At 42.7% G+C, this 14,588-nt stretch overlaps 1 protein-coding gene across 1 annotated transcript in view; it reads right to left on the reverse strand.

Moving 5' to 3' along the window:
• Window positions 1–1,707: 1,707 nt before the first annotated feature.
• cfap221 (cilia and flagella associated protein 221) overlaps window positions 1,708–14,588 on the reverse strand; it is a 202,526-nt gene continuing 189,645 nt past the window's right edge. Inside the window, exons 25-26 of the mRNA XM_048599324.1 lie at window positions 9,762–9,818; window positions 1,708–2,001 (exon numbers count right to left, since the gene is read on the reverse strand). Of these exons, the coding sequence (XP_048455281.1) occupies window positions 1,875–2,001; window positions 9,762–9,818 (184 nt within the window). The 3' untranslated portion in view covers window positions 1,708–1,874. The remainder of the gene's footprint in view (window positions 2,002–9,761; window positions 9,819–14,588) is intronic.

Consider the following 14,588-nt stretch of genomic DNA (forward strand, 5'->3'; position numbering starts at 1 on the left):
ATTTACCAGCTCTTCTTCAGATTTTGTATGGGATCATTTATGCCCACCTGAAAGAACAGGCAGCAGGCAAGCCTCCTATTAATACCACATGCACTCATTATTATTACTGGAATGTCAGCTGAGATTCTGTATTCAACTCTCTAGAATGGCACAAAAGTAAAAATGGAACTAAAAGTTGTATGGCTCAGAATGAAACAGTGAAATATTGTGTAATAGGAAGTAGATTGCTGTCTTGACCAACTTTGTGACTCCCAGCATGGAAAGAAAAGATTTTTCCTGATAGGTACAAGATCAAAATGAAAGAGTTGGCTTGTCTTATAAAATTTGCCCAAGCTGGGCCTCGGCAGTAGGGTAGGTATGTAAGAACTTGCAGTGATTAAAATGTTTATTTTGCCATTCTTAGAAATTTGGAGTGAGAAGCTAATTTAAACTTATCAAATTGTGCATCAGGCCTTCATCATTGGAATCAGCAAAAATATAATGAGGTTGAATTAATTTGATACTGTACACTGAATGCTAAGAGCAGATCTTACTGATATATTTGGGAGTCTAACAAGTTGAATAGTTTAAAACTTAATGCAAAAGATTTTTGATGGACAATTGGGTGAAAACAGAGGAGGTGGACATGTAATATCACATTAATGGTAGCAAGCTGATTTGGCAACACCATCCTGCCTTCAAGTAACAGTCAGACAGTTAGCCGAAGTAATTAGGGGGCTATCAAGTCTCCTTTCCTGTGTCAGCAGATGGACTCTAAATGGTGGCTGAAAGAAATATTTAAAAAAGCAGACTGCTGCCGGAAGGGTCATGTTTAATCTCTCCTGCATTTAACATGGCCATGAAGCTTTGGCTGCAGTACTGGCCATCAGGTGAAGAAATTATCCTTCTTTGATCAGACCAGGCAGCTGTGGTCTTTTTTTACATAATCATTTTTGACTTGATATTAGAGGATGCCTCCATTGTTAAGTGTCTTCTTTCTCTGCACTTCTCTCTATTTGACAGTGGACAGGAAGAATGCCTTCTGGACATTAATTTTGCAATCCTACCAAAATTAATTTCAGGTTGCTGCTTCTGACAAGGTGGAAGGTTGAGAATCACATTTGACATTGCCAATAGAACCCTGACCCAAAACATAAAATACTGCCACACATGTTCTGATGTAATCAGTAATTCCACAACAAAAAGGCATGAACATAAGCTGTGGAAAAGAAGTTCTATGGGTGATAATAATACCCACAATCAAGCAATTGCTCTTTTTGCACAAGCTGTTTTCATCACTTAGCGCATTTTCCTATGGCTTCCAGCTGTCTCACCTTCTAGAGTTCTAGAATTACAGGGTTGGTAGGTCATACTGAAATCACAAATTATTACAGCATAAAAGGAGGCCATTTAGTCCAACATGTCTGCACTGGCTCTTCAAATGAACATTTCATTGAGTACCATTCTCCTACCTTCTCCCCATAGCTTTTCACATTACATTTAAATATAAACAAATTTAAATTCTTTCGCAATGTTCCGACTGAACCTGCCTCCTCCAAACTGTCAACCTTCATTGTAATGTTATATTTAAAATTGAATGCAAACAAAGCGTACATAAAATCATAATTGTAAATATAATTCTCAGTTTTAGCTTTATTTACAATAATTTTAATCGACATTCATTGTAATATGGACTCTCAGAATTCCTGTTGAATTCCTGGCTGATGATAATGCTGGAATCTCAATCATTTATCAATTAATTTTACTCAAACATCGACCTCTAAAAACTGATTGCAAATGTTACAATGATTACATGCCAAACAGCAAATTTGTCCTTTAAAGTTAAAAATATAACCAAAGCAGTAGCAGTTCAGTTTCGTGTGGAATAAGGTAACTCAGTTAAGAAGCAACTGCTTGTTGATGCATATCTGTCTTAGCTGCTCAAACCGCATTTGAATACTTGATCCCAGACGGTTATTATTGGACTCTAGCCAAAGGTTCAGCTGCTCTTCTCGTTGTTCCCTGAAAAAATTCAGATTATTACTAGTTAGCACAGTGAGAGGCAATATGGTAGATAGATATTTGCAAGTGTTTCCTGATCTCCTACAATACTTTTGGTGGAAAATCAGTGGAAAACCTGAATAAATATAGAATTTTTTCTGAAGAAGGGTCCAGACCCAAAACGTCAGCTTTCCTGCTCCTCTGATGCTGCCTGGCCTGCTGTGTTCATCCAGCACCACACCTTGTTATCTCTGAATAAATTGTACCTTTGGCATTTCTTCTGATCTTCAGCTGAAGTTGCTGTGGAAGATCAGAAGTTCAGAGAAACCTCTACCTGCAGGTGGCATGACTGGCTGCTTTGTGTGTGGAGCCCCATGTGTGAGGCAACTGGAGGGTCAGATTGCTTGCACCCAAGGATCATGTCACTAGGCTGATGTCATGCACAAATAACCAAAAACTCATCAACAAATGTGCAGGGAATGTCTTCAATATTCACTTCTGAAATACCAAGCACTCGGAAGCAAAGTGACTATTTAAAGGGCCACTCAACAACTTGTAGCTGAGATGTTAAGTTGGTAACTCTGGCAAGGTTGGTTGAAGCACAGAGGAGCATTGCTGAAAGAGCTTGAAGGGTGACCACAGAAAGGCTGCAAGTTACATTGCCTTAAAACGGTAATGCCATATCTTCTACAACATAGTCAGACAGAGGTTTCAGCAGAGGGGGATACTTCCACTTCCTTTTTGGTTAACTGCGAGGTACATTGGATTTTTTGGAGGGTCTTTTGCTGCAAAGAGATTTCTCACTCTATCTTATCAAACTCATCTCATTAACTATCTATCTCCACCTTACAGTGTCTCTCTCGAGTGATTCTGACCGCTAAAGACAGGCACTTCTGGCTCCTGTGCCATATTTAAAAGGCTGTTGTGCACCAGGGATTCTGAAGCTGGCCTGCTTGGTGACAGACATAATTTGGCAATGTCAGAAATGGCAAAGATGGTGCAGTGATTCTCAATAGTGACCTGGAGACCCTTGGTGGACATGATGGTGCAAGGTTTTAGGGTGGGGGGAATTCTCTTCCCAGAGGACCAGCAAGAGAGGTCCCAGGCCAAGGAAGACTGTTCTGAGGTTGTCACAGGGTCAATTGTTCTTGACAGTATGGGGGAATGGCCAGCAGTGCCGTAAGAATTTCAATGATCTCTCTGCTCTGTCGGTCCAAGTACCACTCTTATCTCTGTTAATTTACACATTCTACTGAGGTTGGTTGGCTCGCCGAGCTGGTTTGTTGTTCCGCAGACGTTTCGTTACCGTGCTTGGTAACATCCTCAGTGCAGCCTCTGATGAAGCGTCGGTGTGTTTTCCCGCCTGGTTTTTAAACTCTGGGGTCCGTTGCGATGGATTGCCTCACTTCCGGGTTTCCTCCGTAGTGGAATGTATATGGGGTCGAGTTCAATGTGTTTATTAATAGCCTGCTTCGTGGAGTGCCATGCTTCCAGGAATTCTCGTGCTTGTCTCTGCCTAGCCTGTCCCAGGATCTTGGTGTTGTCTCAGTTGAAGTCGTCGTTCTCCTTGTCCATGTGGATTGAGATGAGTGAGTATTGATCGTGTCTTTTTGTAGCCAGTTAGTGTTCATGTACTCTTGTTGTTAGTTTCCTTCCTGTTTGTCCGAGGTAGTGTTTCTCGACATCTCTGCAGGGGATCTTGTAGATGACATTGGTCCTGTCCATGGCGGGGAGTGGGTCTTTAGTTCGGGTGAGCACTTGTTGTAGAGCACCCGCGAACAACTCTACTTCCTACATGAATGCCTCAGGAACCAGGTACCGGAAGTGAGGCAATCTATCACAATGGACCCCAGAGTTTAAAAACCAGGCGGGAAAACACACTGACGCTTCATCAGAGGCTGCACTGAGGATGTTACCAAGCACTGTAACGAAATGTCTGCGGAACAACAAACCAGCTTGGCGAGCCAACCAACCTCAACACCCACAACCCGAGCTACAGATCTACTCCAAAATCTTAGAGACCTACGGGCGCAACACGCTCAAACTGGCAAGGAAATGGGAAAACTACGCCAAACGAGAGAGCGCAACCCGCAAACAACTCTACTTCCTACATGGATGCCTCGGGAACCAGGTATTACCACGCAGCATGAAGTATAAACCACCATCAACAACCCACAAGCCCGGAAAACAGCAGAACAAAACGGCCGCAAGATGGTAAGGGTAATGATAAATGGTGCACACAACCAGCTCCACAAATACAACAGAGGAATTACACGCCAAAAAACGTTATTCCAGGAAGCTACCAATCAAGACTGGACAACCGACATGGAACGAGCCATTAACATCAGCCGAAAGACCACAAGAGCCAAGAGAAGACAGACCCTGCCAGACAAGCTAACCACACTTACTCACAAAAAGGACAACAACAAAACTGACACATGGATAAGGAACCTCTCTGACAGGAAACTGACAGACACGGAAAATGCCGTTCTCACCCGGGGACTGAACTACAACTACAGGGATGCCAACAAAACGGAGTGGCTAGCCACACTGGAAGCCACACTGAGGACCAACAACATCAACGAAGAAATACAACAAACTATAAGACAGACAGTAGTCCCGACACTAACCAGAAAGAGGGAACTCAGCACCCTCAACACACGGGAAAGACAAGCCCTGGACAGATTAAAGAAGGACAAGAACATCACAATATGACCGGCAGACAAAGGGCACATGACCGTGATAATGAATAAAAAGGACTACATCTCCAAAGCACAAGCACTGCTCGTTGACGAGAACACATACTGGCCAATACAAACTGACCTGACACTGCAACTAGGCAACAAAATCCTATACACGCTACAAAGACTTAACCAAACAGGACAGATCAACAAAACAGATTTCTTAAGAATGAAACCCGAAGGAACCAACACACCCCGATTCTATGGCCTCCCTAAAGTGCACAAGCTGGAAGACCCCATCAGACCCATAGTCTCCCTACCAGGCACTCCATCGCACAGATTAGCCAGAGAACTACAAAGAAGACTCAAGCACCTAGACAACAAATCACTCCACTCCATCCACTCAGCCCAAGAATTCCTCAACTCCATCAAAGACATAAAGATAGAGGACGAAGAGACCATGATATCGTTTGATGGCACCGCCCTATTAGCGTCATACCACTAGACATACCACTAGCAAGGGAAACAATGACAATACTACTTGAACAAGAACACGACCCCAGTGAAACCATATCAAAGGACAACATGCTTAAACTACTGGACCTATGCCTGACCACACACTTCACCTTCAATGGCCAAACATACGAGCAAATCAACGGGACAATCATGGGATCGCTTATCTTCGGACTCATAACAGAAGCAGTGTTGCAAAGACTGGAAAGGACTGCCCTTCTGCAAATCCAACCTAACCTATGGATACGCTACGTAGACGACACCTTTATCATCATTAAACGGACCAAATTAGAAGAGACACACAAACTCATAAACAACACCCTCACTGGAACAAAATTCACCAGAGAGGAGGAGAAGAACAAAACTCCCATTCCTGGACGTCATGGTAGAGCGCAAGACAAATGGGGAACTGCAAACGAAAGTACACCGAAAAGCCACACACACAGACCAAGTATTGAACTTCAATAGTAACCATCCCAGCACACACAAACGAAGCAGCGTGCGAACACTATTTAAATGGGCAACAACACACTGCAGCAACATGGAACTACGCCAAGAGGAGGAGGAATACCTCTTCCAAGTGTTCAAGGATAATGGATATCCAAAGAACTGGGTCAGGAGATGCCTACAGGAACAGCATCAGAAAGATTCTACACGCCCTGACACACTCATCACACTACCCTACATCAGGAACACGTCAGGACTCACCACAAGAACTCTACGACTGCTGGGCATCAGAGTGGCACACAAACCCACATCAACCCTACGACAAGTGCTCACCCGAACTAAAGACCCACTCCCCGCCATGGACAGGACCAATGTCATCTACAAGATCCCCTGCAGAGACTGCGAGAAACACTACATCGGACAAACAGGAAGGAAACTAACAACAAGAGTACATGAACACCAACTGGCTACAAAAAGACACGACCAATACTCACTCATCTCAATCCACATGGACAAGGAGAATGACGACTTCGACTGGGACAACACCAAGATCCTGGGACAGGCTAGGCAGAGACAAGCATGAGAATTCCTGGAAGCATGGCACTCCACGAAGCAGGCTATTAATAAACACATTGAATTCGACCCCATATACATTCCACTACGGAGGAAACCCGGAAGTGAGGCAATCCATCGCAACGGACCCCAGAGTTTAAAAACCAGGCGGGAAAACACACCGACGCTTCATCAGAGGCTGCACTGAGGATGTTACCAAGCACGGTAATGAAACGTCTGCGGAACAACAAACCAGCTCGGCGAGTCAACCAACCTCAACACCCACAACCCGAGCTACAGATCTACTCCAAAACCTTACACATTCTACCTCTGAAACTGCACCCACTTCCCACCAAGGCTCATGGTCTGCCATTACTGCCTGCAACATCGTCCCATCTCAAACTCTCACAATACATGGACTTTGTGCAGCCTACTCATGCTCTCTGAACACTTTTTGACCATGCACCCAGTTTTAGCTCACTTAGTCACTCCCTTTCTCCCATTCCAGGTGAAGATAGGGCAGATAGGGTGGAGGGTTGCTAGATATTAGACTTCTCACCTCCTACGCGGAAAGAATTTTCTTTCTCACAGAAGACCAGGACTGCTCCTGCAGAAATGCTACAATATCCACGTCCTGCTAATGCAGTAAGTTCTTTCACAGTAGTCTGAATTTTAAGTGTCATTCATTGTACACCACTTCTAACCACTGACTGTGGCGTTTTCTCTTTCTGCCTCTCTGATCCTTGGAAGTTCAAGCCAAGAATAGTCCACTTGCTTCTGGTAAATACCCTGGGGTCTCTGAAGCAAACCTCTAGGGTCAGCTTCACTGCTGAGTGGGTTCCCTTCATCCCAGAAGTGGAATGTAAGATGAGAGTAAAAAGGAAAGAAAGGAAACATTGAGGGCACTTTGGTGGCACAGGTGACTGCACATTGTACATGAAACATCATGTCTGTATAAATTTGATTGTTTATGTGGAACATCTATTTGTTGACTGTGTGTAGCCTTGAATGTAAATTTGCCAGCATGATGCCTAACTTTATGTTCATACAAGATGTACAAGATGGATGGTGACAGCCTGCTGCTCCATGTGGAAACAAGATAGACAAAAGGACAATGGGTTCTGCTGTCACCATTGCCCCTCATGATAAAACATCTCTATTCTTTCCCTGGCTTCTGTTCCAAAAGTGTTGGTGTGAATGAATTTCTCAGCAATGTGTAGGGAAGAAACAATACAGTACACAGGGAGCAATACATTTTACGCACCAGGCATTAGGGACCTGGAAGATCTAAGTCCTGTACTATGCATGGGTCTGTTTGTAACGTTGTTTCCCTTAAAGGGCCTCAAATCAATGTGTTTTGAAGCCCCCTCCCTTACAGTTTGAGATTTTTACCCCACCTATCTAAAATCTCATTTACCTACCTCTTTGATATCTCTCTTTCTTGCTGTCTCTTTCTCTCTGGGCTCCATCTCCTTATATCCGCTTACTACTCCCATTTCCTGCCACGACTTTCCCCACACCACTGCCGTAATGCCCTCATCGCAACCTTGGTTTTAGCACAAACACCACCTTTTCTTAGTTACAAACAGTTCTGATGAAGAGTCACTGGACTTGAAATATTAACTCTGCTTTCTTTCCACAGATGCTGCCAGATTCTAAGTTTTTCCGTCAATTTCTGTTTTTGTTTCAGAAGCTAAACCCGAATCTTCAGGAAACCAGCTTCTCCAAATTAATTGAGTAACCATAACAATAGTTGTATTTTGTGTCTAAGTAATTAACTTGCATTTGGACAAAATATTTGAGCCTGCATTTACTTAATTAAGCGAGCATTTTGTTTGAGCAACTACACCTTGGATTGCTCAATTTGAAAGTTTTTTTCATGACTCGGCTAATTATGTGCAGAGAGATCCTGGCTCGCATTGAGCCTGAAGATGTGAACTCAATGTTAATGATAACAGATGAATGAAAAGAAATCACAGGTCCAGTTCATCTTGTTGTATCCTCATAGACCTAAATCAAAGCTATTAATATGCAGGCTTTATTAATTTCCTTGTGATGTATTCAAAGGACAATTGTCCATCCCCAGGAATGAATGCCAGTTGGAGGGCTGGTAGCTCAGTAGTGGCACTGGGAGAGGCAGCCACTGCTGGGACTGTACCTGGTTGAAATGTATTCTAAGGAAGCATGCGGCCCTCTTAACCATATAATTGGGATTTGGGGACATTGGGACTAGTCAGATAGCCCCCACTTGGCGGGGTCGTTTGGGTGGTTTCTGAGGGTAGGAAGCACCATTGCTGGAGGGTACCCCATTCCATGAACCAAGCAAGGTCTACCTGCCAGGAAAGGCAGAAAGTGGTCCTTACTTGCAACTTAAGTGGTTCAATTAGCCCCTGATGGGAGTGCAATCATCCCCCTACCACTGCTGGCAAAGGGCATGCTAGTGGGAAGATGACAGGTTCTGTACCCTGTTCCTCCTCTCATCATTTTACAGGAACTCCCAGAACTCCATCTCCATCTGTCATCCCCTCCCTAGTGGGATGTGGTAAATCCAGCTCGTTATGTCCTCCATTAGAATATTCAATGCAGCATCATGCTTCAGGAGTTTAATGCCTGTTTTAAGGGAATACCAGTCTTTGGAAGTCAGCAGTTGCCAAATTAGTGTCTTGGGCATTTCCTGAGGAAGTCACGGCACTCATTCCTGAAGCTTGGATCCATAGCTCATTTTTTTGTTGTCCATAAATTAGAGGGGGTCGAGATCTGTCATACAACTGTACTAATGGGATTGAGAAATTGTAACTGATTGTTTTGTGGCAAAATTTAAGTTGAAAATGTTTGTGCATTTGATTCAAATGCAAAAACATGGATTGCTGGTCTTGACCGAAACGTTTCTCACAATGGTCTGCACAATATTTTAAATATTCAATAAAGGGTAATTCAAAATATGCAAATCATGCAGTATCCCAAGTTTGTTCATTGCCTTGGAAACCTCTGAGTCATTAGGCAATGAGGGGTAAGCCAACAGTATTTTGTCATGTTTTTTGACTACCATTAACAGAGAACAAATTGGGAGGGAATTAGATTGTTTGATTTAATTTTGAACGGTGTATTGTTTAACTAACTGTTCTTTATATTATTATTCAGGCTCTTAATAATTACGTAAATTGCCCAAACTGTTTTTAGTTCTGTGCTTGGTGACTTACATTTCAACAGTGCGCTAAATAAATCATGACTTTTATTAATAATCTTTGAATTTGTGTGTTCTTTGAATTTCATTTCATTCCCTGATATTCCTTCTTTTCTTACGATAAAATTGTGAGCCAAAGAGCCCTGAAATAATTTTAAATTATTTTAAACTGATAATTAAAACAATATAATGATCTTTTTCATAACTTAGAATATCCTGGCTATGGGTGACTGTGCTGTATATATCATGTCTTACAGGTGAAACAAGTTGTGATATAAGGACTCAACTTCCATTGTTGTACTGGTTAAAAATTTGCAGGAAAACATACAAGCAACAGCTGTGTGCAGCTCTTAGATATTTCAGACAAAGGACAATTAGTTACCAACTGTTTTTCCAATATTTACCTTGTAATGATCTCATCAGCAAAAGATGTTTGCGAAAGATTAGCATTTAATGGCTCGCTGAAAGAAAATAAAACACATTTGCAATTAATATTATTTCTAAAACTTCTTAAAGAAAGTGAATTCTCAGAAAGACAACCCTAGCTTAGCTGAATCACTGCAGTCTAGGCAACATCCTGGTGAATCTCTTCTGCACCCTCTCTAGTGCAATTACATCTTTCCTATAGTGTGGCAACCAGAAATGCACACAGTACTCCAGCTGTGGCCTAACTGATGTTATTTGCAGCTTCATTATAGTCTCCTTCATCTTGTATTCAACTCTTGACTAATAAAGTTAAATATTATATATGCCTTCTTAACCATCTTGTTTACCTATCCTGCTGCCTTCATATTTCTACAGACATGCACACCAAGGTCCCTCCCTACTTCCTACCCTTCAACATGTACTCCCTTGTTTTGTCAGTCCTACCAAAATGTATCATCTCTCACTTTTCACGATTAGATTCTATCACCACTGTTTAGACAATCTGACCAGCACGGCTGTATCATCCTGTAGTGAGGAGGAAAGCCTCAGACTATGTACCACAGGACCTATTTTTGTGTTATTTATAAATTTATTGATCGTACCTCCAACATTCATGTCTAGATCATTACCGTACACTGCAAACAGCAAACAACCCAGCACTGAACCCTGTGGTGCACCACTGGACACAGGGCTTCCAGTTTTGTAAACACCTTACAAATATCACCCTCTGCTTCCTGTCACTGCGTTAATTTTGGATCCTCTTTGCCAAACTGCCCTGGTTCTCATAGGCACTTCCCTTCTTAATCAGTCTGCCATGTGAGACCTTTTCAAAGATCTTACTGGAGTCCAGGTCGACTACATTGACTACATTAACCTCATTTACACACCTAATCACCTCCTTGAAAAATCAATTCAAATTTGTTAGACATAATCTCCCTCTTACAAATCTATGCTGACTATTCTTGATTAATCCTCACCTCTCCAAGTAGTGATTACTTTTGTCCCTCAGAAATTTTTCCAATAGTTTTCATACCACAAATGTTAGTCACACAGGTCTCTACATTTATGACTTTTCCTGAGCAGCATTCTCAAATGATGATACTGCATTAGTCCTCTTATCCTCTGGCACCCCTCCTGTGGGCAAAGATGATTTGAAAATTAATTTCAGAGCCCCTGCAATCTCCTCCCATGTCTCCCACAGCATAGAATCCCTCCAGTATCAGCCCAAACAAGTCCACACCGGCCCTCTGAAGATCCTACCCAGACCCATCCCCCTACCTTTTCCCTGTATTTCCCGTGGCTAACACATCCAATCTACAGATCCCTGAACACTATAGGCAAATTTGCATGGCCAATCCACCTAGCCTGCACATCTTTGGACTGTGGGAGGAAACCAAAACACCCAGAGGAAACCCATGCAGACACAGGGAGAATGTGCAAACTCCTTACAGACAGTCACCCAAGGGTGGAATCGAACCCGGATTCCTGGCGCTGTGAGGCAGCAGTCCTAACCTCTGAGACAACGTGCCACTACAGACACATTTGGCCCTGGGGAGCTATCCGCTTTAAAGCGTGCTAAAACCACAAATACCTTTTCCTTCTCAATGCTAGTTTGTTCAAGTTTACCACAGTTCCCGTACCTGATTTCTAGGCCTACAGCATTCTTTTCTACCATGGATATGGAAGCAAAGTACTCATTTAAAACACAACTATGTCCACACACAGATTGCCACTTTGGTCAAAAGTGGGCTGTACTCTTTTCTTAGTTATTCTCTTGTCCCTAATATACTTATAAAAGGAGAAATTGCAGGAGAAACTCAGCAGATTTGGCAGCATTTGTGGAGAGAAAACGGAGTTAATGTTTTGAATCTAGTAATTATTTTATGAGTTTCTCTAGAGATTTCTGCTTTTCAGATTTTTGACTTTGCAAATTTCTGTTTTATATTTATGAAAGGTCTTTAGATTTTCATTTATGTGACCTGCCTTAGATTTTTTCATCCCGCCTTCACTTTCCTATATTTTTATTATTCAATACCGTGCACTTCCTGTACTCCTCTGCGTATCTGTTGCTTTGAGCCTTTGCTTTCTATCATAAACTTCCATGATTTTTTCATACAATCCTGTATATCGCTTGACATCTTATGGGAACATGTTGACCCTGTGCCTCTTCCAGTCCAAAAACCCCGTCTTATTAAAATCGGCCTTCCCCCAATTCAGAACCTTTATTTCCAGCTGATCTTTGTCCTTATACATAATTACTTTAAACCTTACTGAATTATGGTCACCATTGCAAAATGCTCCTCCATGGTCACATCTACCATTTGCCTGGTTTCATTCTCTAATATTGGGTCCAGCACCTCCCTCACTCCTCTCGGACTTTCTACGTGCTAGTTTAAAAACTGGACAAATGCTGATCGCATAAGAATTCATCCCCTTCTAAGTGCTTTGTCCAACTCAATTAATACTGGACAAGTTGAAATCCCCTATTATTATGCTATCACTTTTACACTTATCTAACATTTGCCTACATATCCATCTTTCTATCTGTCCATGAATATTTGGGGTCTATATACAGTACACTCTGAGCAAAGTGTTTCCCCGCTTTGTGTTTTTAAGTTCTACTCATAAGAACTCATTTGTGGAACCTTTTAAAATATCATCTCTCCTTATTGCAATAATTGACTTCCCGATTAATGTAAATAGAACATAGAACATAGAACAGTACAGCACAGCAGGGACCCTTTGGCCCAAGATGTTGTGTGACCTATTATCCGACTAAGATCAATCTACCCTGCATACCCTACATTTTACTATCCTCCATGTGCCTATCCAAGGGTCGCTTAAAAGTCTCTAAATTATCTGACTCCACTATCACTGCCAGCAGCTCATTCCACACGCCCCCCACTCTCTGTGTGAAGAACCTACCTCTGACATTTCCCCTATACCTTCCTCCAATCACCTTAAAATTATGCCCCCTCGTAATAGTTATTTCTGCCCTGGGAAAAAGTCTCTGACTATCCACTCTATCTATGCCTCTCATCATCTTGTACACTTCTATCAAGTCACCTCTCATCCTACTTCGCTCCAAAGGAAAAAAGCCCTAGCTCCCTCAACCTTTCCTCATAAGACCTACCTTCCAGTCCAGGCAGCATCCTGGTAAATCTCCTCTGCACCCTCTCTAAAGCTTCCACATCTTTCCTATAATGAGGTGACCAGAACTGAACACAATATTCCAAGTGTGGTCTAACCAAAGTCTTCCAGAGCTGCAGCACAACCTCACAGCTCTTAAACTCAATTCCCCTGCCAATGAAAGCCAACACACCATACGCCTTCTTTACAACCCTGTCAGACTGGGTAGCAACTTTGAGGGATCTATGGACGTGGACCCCAAGATCCCTCTGTTCCTCCACACTGCCGAGAATCCTACCATTAACCCTGTATTCTGCATTCAAATTCGACCTTCCAAAGTGAATCACCACACTTTTCTGGGTTGAATTCCATTTGCCTCTTCTTTGCTCAGCCCTGCATCCTGTCAATGTCCCGTTGCAACCTACAACAGCCCTCCACACTATCCACAACTCTACCAACCTTCGTGTCATCAGCAAACTTACTAACCCACCCTTCTACTTCCTTATCCAAGTCATTTATAAAGATCACAAAGAGCAGAGGTCCCAGAACAGATCCCTGCGGAACACCTCTGGTCACCAAGCTCCAGGCTGAAAACTTTCCATCTACTACCACCCTCTGTCTTCTATTAGACAGCCAGTTTTGTATCCAGACAGCCATATTTCCCTGAATCCCATGCCTCCTTACTTTCTGAATGAGCCTACCATGTGGAACCTTATCAAATGCTTTGCTAAAACCCATATACTCCACATCCAGTGCTCTACCTTCATCGATGTGTTTTATCACATCCTCAAAGAATTCAATAAGGCTTGTGAGGCATGACCTGCCCCTCACAAAGCCATGCTGACTATTTCTAATCAAACTGTGCTTTTCCAAATAATCATAAATACTATCTCTCAGAATCCTCTCCAATAATTTGCCCACCACAGAAGTAAGACTGACCGGTCTGTAATTTCCAGGATTATCCCTATTCCCTTTCTTGAACAAGGGAATGACATTTGTCACCCTCCAATCTTCTGGTACTACTCCAGTGGACAATGAGGACCTGAAGATCATTGCCAAAGGGGCAGCAATCTCTTCCCTCACTTCCCATGGTAACCTTGGGTATATCCCATCTGGTCCAGGGGACTTGTCTATCCTCATGTTTTTCAAAATTTCTAGCACATCCTCCTTCCTAACATCAACCTGTTCGAGCATATCTGCTTGTTTCATGCTGTCCTCACAGACGTCAAGTTCCCTCTCACTGGTGAATACTGAAGCAAAGTATTCATTAAAGACCTCACCTACCTCTTCTGACTCCGCACACAAGTTCCCTTCACTATCCCTAATTGTCCCTACCCTCACTCTGGCCATTCACTTGTTCCTCACGTAAGCATAGAATGCCTTGGGGTCGAATACCCGCCAAGGTTTTCTCATACCTCCTTCTTGCTCTCCTAAGTCCATTCTTCAGTTCCTTCCTGGCTACCTTGTAGACCTCTAGAGCCTTGTCCGATCCTTTCTTCCTCAACCTTAACCTTAAGGTTACTACCTCCACTTTTACAGTCCCCACCTCACTTAAAGATTCAATACCCTGAGAAACTGAGCTGCCAGTTCTGTCCCTCCCTCAACCATGTTTCCATGATATTAACAATATTGCATCTCTACCCATTAATCAGCATCCTCAACTCATCCACCTCCTT

The sequence above is a fragment of the Rhincodon typus genome, chromosome 7, assembly GCF_021869965.1.
Source record: "Rhincodon typus isolate 14 chromosome 7, sRhiTyp1.1, whole genome shotgun sequence".
Lineage (NCBI taxonomy): Eukaryota > Metazoa > Chordata > Chondrichthyes > Orectolobiformes > Rhincodontidae > Rhincodon > Rhincodon typus.